The following is an 11,283-nucleotide window of genomic DNA, read 5'->3' as shown; positions in this document are numbered from 1 at the left end:
GGGGGGGGGGGGAGCAAAAGATGCATGTTGCATGCAAGAAAATATGGTACGTTAGATACGTTTGCCTAATGTGGACCTGTACATTTTGAACTTCACAGCATATAGTATGCAGCTGCAGTGAGATCCATCCTCCATTCAAGTTAAAGGCTTTTGATTTCAATGGGGCTATGATTTCACTCATAGTGCTGTAGTTATCTATTAGACCCTGGTGGCTTTTAAGCCATTTCCCCCAAGCTTCAGGTATTTGGTAGAATGGAAACAGCCACTGACAGCACAGGAAAGGATGGTTACAAATCCACCTGAGTAGCTAAACCCAGAGAAAAGACAACATTTAATTTAGACAAGGTAGGAACCCATTCAATGCTATGACTTGAACTTCTGTTTTCTGACAAGACAGACAGGTGCTTCAGTGAAAGGTGAGCCGAACATCTTTTGCATATCCGAGACCGAGAGTCAAGGGAGACCCAATATCTCCCTCATTTTCGGAAAAGCCCGAAATTTTATGGTCAGTTATAGGCTGTGGTCCCTATTTAGAAAATCCCAGAAAGGGCTGATGAATCGACCCTTTGTAACCTCATTGCTATTCATGTAGCAGCCTTTTGCCACAAGCATTCTTCTGTCACTTGATCACACTCCATACTTACACCCCGCTATCCTGTCTTGGTTACAGCTGCTGCATGGCCTCAGCTGACATGATTAGTGCCTTGCAGCAAAGAGTGTGCATGGGAGGGCAAAAGTTGTACAGTCTACGAGCATCTCAGATTACAGCCAATGATTAACATGCCCATAAGGTTTGTGATGTCACTATTTCACAGCAACTGAATTTGCATGAGCTTCCGAGATTAAAGAATCCAAAGCAAAATCCAAAGGAATAAGACAAAAAATCCCCAACATTATAATAAATGTATTTTAGGAGTTTAAAAACATGTACTATTATGTGGGTTTCTAGGGGGGGAAAAAAAACAAAAACAAAAAACTTTGCTGGTCATCTTTAAGGAGGTACTTTCCCTGCCTGATCAAACCCTTCTATATTTCACTGTATAAAAGGTGGCAAAGCTGTGCTCAAGCCTCACTGGGCTGAGCATAATATTCAGGGCAGACGGGAAAGAATCAAACCTGATTGATCCGACAGTGCGGTAGCAGTGTTTCTGCTGAGTGCAGGAGAACCTAAGGGAGCTGTCCTCACAGCATCTCTTTGACAACCCATTGATGCACGTTTTTCATTTCATGCATCTTTTATCTGCAGATTGAGTGCTTTCTAGTTCAATTTACAGCTGGAAGTCAAACAAACTGAGAGGCTGTTTGGTTGTTCTAATTCACTGAGTGATAGAAAAGGTGAAGAGGAAAAACAGTTCATTTCTTGACTTGAGTAGTGACCTCTCTCCACCACGAAACCAACCATAACAGGGGACCTCTATTATAACCCTGTTATATCTCACTACTGTTAAATTTGGCCCCCTTTTCAATGCAAGCCTAACTTCACAGTGTTTTAAGAGAGAGAAAGGAGCCTATTCCAAGAAGGTTGTCAAGAATGTGTTTTCATATAACTAGACCTACCACCCTGTTTTTGATGGCAACCTGAAAGATGAGGTGGGGGTGGGGGGTGGGAGGGGGATAGAAGGTAACATTGTATGGCAAGACACCCAAAGATGCATCTTAGGTGATCTGTGTCTTTGGAGGCTGTTCACAAAAACTGTGAGAGGAGCCTCTTGTGCACATCTACCAAGCCACATCATTGCCCCACTTAAAAGTCTCCCCTGCCAATGGCTGGCAAGCAAAGCTAACCAATATATCTCGTTGCTTCCTCACGCTTCCCTATCAATCAGTCTGTTCTCACCTTTTGTCTCATATTTAGAAAGCGCTCAGAGGCAAGAATCATTTTAGGCATGCTTTGAGCCTGCCTGCCTGATCAGGATCCTAAAGGCACATAAGCACTGCTCTCTCTTGCTTTCTAGATCCCAGAGGGGCTTAGGCAGGACCTAGGCTCGTGCATAGGCAGCAGAGGGAAACTATAAGGCCAAAAAAGAAAGCATTATGTCATTTCCCAATCCTGAATGCAGATTTGTCTTGATCACCAATTGCACTGATCCCCTTTCTGCTTCTCTGGTTGCTTCATTTGCTTTGTTAGCACCTATCAACTGGTAAAGTGGTGGCCAGGATCCTTTGTTGAACAAGCATTATTTTGCCTATGTAATAAAGCTGTCCTGATTTCACTGGATCAGCTGAAAGACTGGTCCAAAACCTGAGCCTCAAATGACCAAGGAATCCTTTTTGTTTTGTTTATTAAATAAAAGCCCTACTATGGACAAATATAAGGTTCCTTTGCAATCTCTTCGTGTATGAGAATACCTGTACTAGTAACAGAGCACCTTTATATTGTTGTATATCTATTCCAGCTAGACGGCTGGCTTTCGTGGGCTTTAACTATACTCTGCCAGCTTAGATAAAGCATTGCAGCTTTGTATTGTAGATAAAACCTTTCTGTGCCTCAGTTTCCTACTGCAAAAATGGGAGAAACAGTTCAGCTGCTACAGAAACGAGGATCATAGAAAGCAACTAAAACAGATAGATCTACACAGAGAGATGCAAACTGATTTACTGAAAGAGGCACACTGGTCTGCTGTGGACACTCTTATCTTGGTTTATGAATGCCGAGGCAAACTAATTTAGTTCAAACTGCACTATTTTCTCAGGTAGACAAGGCCCATATATTTTCAACTTTAAACTATACTTTTCAGTGCGTTTAGCAGCACAGAAGACATTTTAAAGGCTACTCCAGGGGCCAAGAGCAGGCTCCATAAATCAACAGTTGGTGAAGTGAGGAGGAGGACATTGTGGGGGAAAGAACTCAAAATAAGACTAGCGTTTGGCTGTGGTGACTGGGCAGTGATAAAAAGGCGAGATGATCGATATCGTTATTTACTTTTTATAAATTGCTTTCGGTCTCTTGCCACCTCTGCTAGGATTTTGGCTATCTCACTGTTTACAATATGATGGATGAAGAGGCTCAAAACACATGTCCGTTTTGTGTTTTTAATAGGATGCATAATGACTCGTATTGGTAAATTATTCCCCTCCTAGGAGCGTGAGCACACAGTGCACGCATCAGCACTTCCTCCGGTTATAAATGCCTTTCATTATCGATTGAGACAAAGCAATGTTTTGCCCATGTGTAATTAAACAAATTGTAATAATGCCATCAGAGTGCACTTATGAAAGCAAACATTCATAAAGAGGGGGAAAACCAAAAACGAAACAAAAAAGCCCAATAATCTAGGGATACCTACATGTGAAAGGAGAAAAAAAAAGTAAACCTGAATCAATGACAAGGAAGTAGCATTCAAAATAAAATACACAACACTGGCTTCTTCCTCTATCATTCATTAACTTTAATGGCAGGTTCATAAATTATAAATGCTTCTAGCAGGATATTTATGCCATCACATGTCTATTTATTTTCAAAATCTTTAGACGCTGGACCATGACAGAATATTTTGCTTCCGGAAAAGTGCCAGAGTGGAACAGTTCCCAATTCATAATTAAAGCTGCAACTTTAATGGGGAAGGCAGACCAGAGAGAAAATACGATTTGGCCAGTTCTGACTGGTCAATATGTCCCTAGTGGACCCGTTATTAACACGAAAGATATTGTCTGGGCACAAGTTCTAACCTTGGCCTTGAGTACGGTCCCATTAGTAACCGTGGCCAAGGCACAATCTATGGCTCTGCTTCTGTCAGCTTCAAGTGGAACACAACATAGACTCATCTATGGTGCTCCAATAGGGGCACTGTGATGGATTGGTTAAAGTTTATAAAGTAGTTTCAAAATTATATGCTATATAAAGTGTTAATGTACTGTTAAAACGAATGACAGATTGAATACCCATTTAACAGCAACAAGAACAAAATTGCACCCTACAGTGAATCATACAATGTTTTCCCTGGGGAAAACATTTTTCATAGGCTAAGAAAAATTTCCTTCGTCTAATCAACCAGAATTTTCCTGAGGCTAAAAACAAACGTTTAACTTCTTTTAAGAGGTCAAGATATCGAATACACATAAAACACAACCGTTAGGTTTTTTACTGCCATAGATTTTAATCTGGAGGAGATTTAAACAAAGTCTATAGGAGCCTAAGTATGTCATTAGGACTGAAAGTAGCCTGAAATGGATGAGGGTGCTTCATGGCACACATTCTGACAATCAAAACACGGAGACAAGTCATTATGAGCCTGTCCTCCAAATTAGGGTGTCTAAAATCTCTTTCTGCAGTTACATTCACCGACACCTCTCTGAATACCACAGAGGTTTTTGCAAACAATTAAGCTTCACAACCAACATATCCCTCCAAACCAGGGAGAAATAGAAGAGACTCTCTGTGGTACTTTTCCATAGTAACAGCGGTCACAGAACTAATATGAACCCTTCTACTGCAGCACTCATGAGTGGAAGGGTGAAGCTGACTTCTGTGACCTTCATATCTCCACAAAGGAAATCCGAATGACAGACAATGGGTATATCAGTACTGACTTGGTCCCAAGCCCAGGACCACCACTGAGGGAACAAGTGCCAGCCTCTCACTCCTGCTCGGTATGCAACAAACCTCATACAATTAAGCCACGCTTGTCTCCCTATCCAGTCTGGCACTGCTACCAATGCAATAAGCCTCACTTATTTGCACCCATTCAGCGACCAAGCTACAACTCAGTAGGGCAGTGCGAAATTTCGCCAGGTGTTTTGTTTCAAAGCTGCTGATGTGTTTCGAGCTTGAAACAGTAAAATCAAAAAGAAACAAAAAGCTTTGAAATAGCTTTGAAACGAAATAAGGGTACTCAAAACATTTTGAAACGTTTCAAGTTTTGAAGTAGTCCAGTGGCCCAGGGCAAGGGAGAGCCAGGGCTGTGCTCCAAGCGGCTCCGCAGCCCCACAGAGCTCAGCCCAGTGGCAAGAGGTAGAGCACAGCCCTGGCTCTCCCCACTTCCCACTGCCAGGCTGAGCTCCATGGGGCCACGGGCTCCCGCATCTGTGTGCTGGATGAGAGGAAGCTGCCTCTGCCACCTGGGACCAGTGGCAGCATCAATCTTCCCCTGCGCTGGGAGAGGTCTGCACCCAGCACCAGTCCCAGGCAGCAGCAGCAGCCTCCTCTCATCTGGCATGCAGATCCGGGGGTTCACACCCCTGGAAGGAGTCAGGCATGACCCCAGAGCCCTCGGATGGGGCTACTATCCCTGCAATGTTTATCTGAATCAGGCAAGAATTGACAAAAATTTAAGGCATTTTCATGATTCCCCATTATAGCCTATGGGTGAAACATTGAAATAGCAAAACAGTTTTGAGGGGCGCTTAAATACTTTAGGCAAATATTTATATTCCATTGTAGGGGAAGTGCTGGTGATTTGGAGGATTTTTTTGGTTAACAACTGCCTGAAAACACAGGGGGGGCTGGAACGATGGTGTACGGGTCTCCTTCCAGCCTTATATGCCTAATAGAGGTTGTAGAAAACCCACCAACAGAAGCATTTTATGCCATTTAAAATATTCCACTGAAATCTTTTGTTTAAAAATTAATGGTATTTCTGCCTTCAGATGTATCCAATGCCAAATAAGCCCCTCTGAGCCCCCCCTCCATATAACACTTCAGGTTTTACATTTCTCTCTAGTAACATTCACTTTAGTTTCACTTTGTAATCTGCCTTAAAACGCAATATGTAAAAAAGTATGAAGTAGTAAGAAGTGAAATCAAGGGGCATTTTGGTCATTGCCATCAACAATGTGTGAGGATTTCATCCAAGACTTTTAATGCAAATCCAGCGAACGAGGAACTAGAACGGGAATCAGGTGCTACTTGTACCACAGCATCTTCAGTTATCTAGCTGAAAAGACACATAGCAGACTAATTATGAGCAGTCGATACATAAGGGAGTGTTGTATTATCAAAATACATCATCTCTGATAGACTCATATCCTACTTGTGTCGTCTACCTTTCCTTCATCTGTCACGTATCTTTTTTCTTCTTTTCAACTCGGCACTCCTTGAAGCAAGGACCATTCAGTTTGATGTAAGCCTAAAGCCCTGTAGATGCCACTAAAAACTAAATAATTTTCTTGCACTTTACTGTGTCCTTCTGAAAAGCTAGATTGGAAGCCAGTGGTTCTTGCTACTGCCAGCTGCTGTAACGACTGTCTAAGCAATACTTACAGCTGATCGTAATTCCAAGCTCCACACCTCTTTTCTTGGGCAGTTTAACATGGAAAGTACCACTGCTAGGTATGACGGACTCTATAAAAAACAAACCACAGATGAGAGTAAGCGCAGGAAAGGACAGAGTTTTCATTTATGATGATGGACTACTTTGAACCTAAGAGAAAATTAGCTTGAACGCGTTTTACTGGTCTTAAAAACTGTAATGCAGCATAGTATATCATCTATTCAGTGTACTCTTGTCACCAACAGCTTCAGGGTTTTTAGGAAAAAGCTGACTTATTGAAATATGCAGATATTGTAGAGCCATAAATACAATTCAGGGCCACAGTATGGCTAGGTTCAAAGGGTCAAAGGCAGCTGTGCCAAAGCAGACATGAAATCTTTACATGTCAAATCCAAACCCTAGTAGCAGCTAATAGGATTGGTGACTCGCTATTGTGAACCTATGAATTAAATGCATAAGCAGAAGGCAGGTCACAGTGGCACTTTATGGACTACCTCTCTCTACAATTAAATGCATAACTATCTAAAGAAAATATTATTATTCACTTACACAGCATGCATGCCCATGCAGAGGAGTTTGTTAAATAGATGCATAGATTTAACCTGTCAGTACATATCTCTGTTCCTAGCTCACGTTGATTCTACCAGTTCCTCTTACCAAGGGCAGGGTGCATTTTTGGAACAGGCTTTCCCTGCACTGGAGCTAATGATAAACTATTGGAACATTTTTTGAAGGCAACAAGAGAGTGACAAATTCATTAGTGACATACCTGCCACATCAAATTCTATTTCCAGCACAACTTTATTAGTAAGAGCGGCATCACGCAAGAGCTGATTGGCTTCCTCCATAGTCCCATCTTCAGTTGCAATGCCATTGATGGAAAGTACTCTATCTCCTACTTGTAACAGCCCACATCTGCCGTCCAGATTGAAATGGAGAGGGAGAGAGAAACAAAACAAAACAATAGACAACGATAAACTACCTCTACCAGGCACATCTCAAGTCACTAAAGCTGATGACAGCTTATAGGAATGGGACCAAAATATGTGTGTGTGTGTGTGTGTGTGTGTGTGTGTGCGTGTGTGTGTGTGTGTGTGTGTGCGCGCGCATGCGCGCGCGCACGCATGCATGCGTGCATGCGCACACACACAGAGTTCTAAAATGCACAAGATGGTGCAGGGAATCTAGTAACACCAGGAAAAACGTCAGAAATTCAGATGTGTCTTTTAATGGTTTGCCTACTCTTAGCTCAGCCATGTTCTACTCTCAAGTAAGCAGTTCTTCTCAGTTTGCTGCAATTAACACAAAACTGTTCCCTGCCACCTCTAGAAATCATCATCCCAGCTGTGACATGAGAGATAAAAGTGAGGGTAAACTAGTTACCCTTGTTCTCTATCCATATCCAATAGTACGCTGCTCTCTATGCATGTGACCGAGTCCATTCCAGCCCATACTAATGGCACTGAGAATTACAAAGTCCTCTGATTAATACGTGGCTAATATTGAAGCTACAATCCAATGAACTCGCCGAAATGTCTCAGCAAATTGGATAATCATTTATCCCTTGTAATTGCATTTCTGGAAGCCAAATGTACATTGATACTGTTTAACTGCCTTGAAAAGGCCAATATTATTATGGTATGATATCCCTCCATTATAAAACTGTGATGTCACTTATTTTATTTTTTGTAAGGAAAAAAAGCTTTACATTTGGAAGCACCCTATGAATTGCAAAGTTAGGTTGCAGTTGTACAGCTGTAGCAGAGAGGCTCTGTGCTGTGGGTTTCATCTGTGCATATCAGCAGAGCAGATTTTTTTCAAGAAGGAAGCAATTCATTCCCAAACAAGCCCCATGGCTGTAACAACAGAAAGGCCCTGAGCCATGTGACAGGGGTCATCTATCCCGGCATATGACTCCACAGGGCCATGAATGCAGTATTCTTTATGATTGTTTAGTGGGTGATGGAAAGCCTAAACCCTTCTCATAGCCACACCTAACTATTACTCGATGATTAGAGAGGACTCAGCACAAGCAGTATTTTACAATTGTTCTTTTCTCACCTTCCTGTTCAGTTGTTGTGCTTGCCCTGAAGCAGAACTTCAGAATTTATAGTTGCCTCATTCAGGTAAGGGGACTCCAAATTTGTCTCAGTAGGAAGCACTGGGAGAAACGTACTGCTCCACTGGCACATTTTGGGCCCCTCAAAGCTCCTTATTGTAAATCTGACTCTAGAATCTTTACCTGCTATTGTATGACATCCAACCAACCCCTTCATCTGCCTGAGCTTCTACTGATGCATCACAAAAGACAGACCGTATCTCAACTACCACAAAGCTCACTCCACACCACTTAAAGTAATATTTAATTGTAAGAGAACATGTTACCCATAGCACCATGGTTTAAGACTATGATGGTGCCATAGTCAAGGGAGATGAGGAAATGACTACTACTTTAAACAAGCCATACATATACAGTAGAAAGCCGCACTGGCAAGAGAACACACTTGGTAGTTGGGTGTAGAAAAATGCCCCTCTTTTTGCTCTGGCCTCTGCAAGTTGGGATATGGATGAGCTGGGAGAGGGAATCCAGAAGTGATTTTGTGGGTGAAGTGCATTAAGCTGGTGTTGTATGCTCCTTGCTGTCTGACTTTGCATCATCCATGGGGAAATGTCTCTTCATGTTATAAAATGTACATTTAAAGAGTTTATCTGATTGGGATGAACACACCTGTGTCTTATGATTATGAATAAATACTGTATCAATCAGCTGTGCAATCAACTAGATGCTTAAGTGGTCTCATGCATGTGCATACATTTGAAAACTTTAGCCTTTAGGACTGAAGAGGGCTCCCCAGGGGGTAAGAGCTCCTGTATGTGTCACGGGGTTTAATCCTCATTAAATTAAATAGGTTTATGAAATTTAAGTTTATTTTGGAACGTTGCATCAGTGTTTGCATGCAGTAGGTTTTCGAATGAATTAAGCCCAGTCCTTGGCTAGCACTGCAGGAAAGTGAGATGGTCCCATGCTATGCCCCCAGCCCAGGGTCCCCCATCCCATGCCGTGCTGTGCCACACAGCTGTGGGAGCAGGGAGCTGGCATGTGGCACAAGAGAGAAAAAAAAAAAAAAAGCAGAAGCAATTTGAAAGCAACAGCAATTCCAAGGGGTGAACTACAAAAAAGTCACAGAATCATTTGGTGGACAAAGAGGCTCATTACACGTCTTTGAGTGCCTTTGTGTTTGGACACAGTGAATTCACGGCTGCGACGTTTACACTTGCAGCAAGCCAAACTAAACTAAGTCCGAGGAGTTTTAGTTGAATGCACCAGAAAGACTTTTAAAGCATCCAGAAAACCCACTTGTGCAAATAGTTGTGCCACTGCAGTGCAAGAAAAGGCAAAAAACATGGCATGTACAAATGGTCTAAAACTTACAGTAGAGGTGACAGAGGTACCGTTTTCCCCATTGTGGGCTCTGCTGTTATTGCAATATGCCAGTCTTAGAAAGAAAGAATCAAATAACTTCATGATCAAAAGATACTGCCTTATTATTACCCAGTGACAGTGAGACGAGCAATTGTGAAGCTGCAGTTCGTCTCATCGAGAAAGTAGCTTACATCTTCACCACTCACAGGAAGTGCAATTTTTCAGGTTTGTTTGCTTAACTTTAGATATTTTTTTCCCAGTGTGGCTCCAAAATAGCTGTGTCATGTCAGAAGCATTTTATTTCTTTTAATACTAGACTGAGCTGATCATGGTATTTTACACTCTTGTTTCACAAATTTATGAAACTTTGTGAGGTGAAGCCATGACCTTCTTCCCCACTCAGTGAAGAAGCTGAAATGAGAAGTGCCTTGTTAATACTCTTATAAACACTTTCATGGACTTTGGCTTCTTACTGCATTTTGGCTTCATGGTGGGAGCAGGATACTGAGTCAACAGCTTTGTATTCTCCTGGTTGTAGCACTGACATGCTTCATTTCTTAGGAAATGCAGTCTCCATGGGGCTGATCCTGCCAACCACTATCCATGCACACAGTACCCCTGGATCAAGGGGTGAGTATCTTGTTTGCTTCAGCAACACAGACTTTCCCAAGGCAGAGGAGAACAGGCATAAAGCAAAGGCAACATGAAAGCTGTACAGGGAGCCAGCCAAGAGGAAAACAGACTTATATCACTCCAGCTGCTGATGCAGGGTTCTGAATCAGTGTCCAATTTTGAGTCCAAAGGCTTCAAATACCCCCTAATAAGCAAAGTGACTGATGGAGAAGGTGAACCATTAGAGGCCATCAGCTAAAAACCAACGGTAGGGGCACCTTTTCCTTGAAAACATTTGCCACCTAGTAACCTAAAGCAGACAACAGAGGAGAGCTGAGCTGAACTCCCTGAAAAAAGGAGAAGCTACTTTCTTCCCTGCACTAATTGAAAGATGCTCTCTAAACACAGCCCTGTGCTGCTACCTGGTGTGAAGCACTGACCTGAGACAAAGTGCTGTGGCAGAGCTAGGAATCAAACCCTCTCCCCTTTGCTTGGATTCTCACTCATCATTCCACAGCAGCCAGCTCCAGCAAGCAGCTTTCCAGAGCCAGCTGCTCTGAGCCTCACTCAGCAGCTATTCACAGCAAGACAACTGCTTCAAAAGAATAGCAGCCATCCCTGGAACTGACTCTGCTCACCTGAGCTGCACTGAGCCACATCCCATTACAGGAAGAAAGACCAAGAGGAGAGGGTTAAGTGAGACCAGCTGGGGAGAACAATGCTATGATCACATTAGGAAGAGGGCTCCCCAGGGGGTAAGGGAGGGAAAAACCAAAGCAGCGTCACATACTGGAAAGGTTCAACTGCTAAGTGGTGTGCAAGAGCACCAACCTAGTATGCAAGAACACCACCTTCCTGACACAAACCTCACACAGCTCAGTGCCTGCACAGATGCCCACCCACTCTGCAAGGGGCAATGACAGCATGAGAATGAAACTGGAGGCTGGTCGTAGCTGAGAAACTGCCCCTGAGGGTGGAAGCACAAGGCTCTGTTATCTTGGAGTTAGCAGGCAGAATACTGCTGCCGCCCCCCCCCCC

The 11,283-nt window shown here is 42.9% G+C and overlaps 1 protein-coding gene across 3 annotated transcripts in view; it reads right to left on the bottom strand.

Annotated features, from left to right (window-relative positions):
* Nucleotides 1-11,283, bottom strand: part of GRIP2 (glutamate receptor interacting protein 2) — a 126,113-nt gene that overhangs the window by 40,468 nt on the left and 74,362 nt on the right. For all 3 annotated transcript variants that reach the window (XM_019504907.1, XM_019504905.1, XM_019504906.1), the window contains exons 13-14: nucleotides 6,979-7,124; nucleotides 6,200-6,280 (exon numbers count right to left, since the gene is read on the bottom strand). In XM_019504907.1, the coding sequence (XP_019360452.1) occupies nucleotides 6,200-6,280; nucleotides 6,979-7,124 (227 nt within the window). The remainder of the gene's footprint in view (nucleotides 1-6,199; nucleotides 6,281-6,978; nucleotides 7,125-11,283) is intronic.

Source organism: Gavialis gangeticus, unplaced genomic scaffold, assembly GCF_001723915.1.
Source record: "Gavialis gangeticus isolate Ggan-Ray unplaced genomic scaffold, GavGan_comp1, whole genome shotgun sequence".
In the NCBI taxonomy this organism is placed as follows: Eukaryota; Metazoa; Chordata; order Crocodylia; family Gavialidae; genus Gavialis; species Gavialis gangeticus.
The sequence above is the reverse complement of the archived record's forward strand: the minus strand, read 5'-3'. Positions and strand labels throughout refer to the sequence as shown.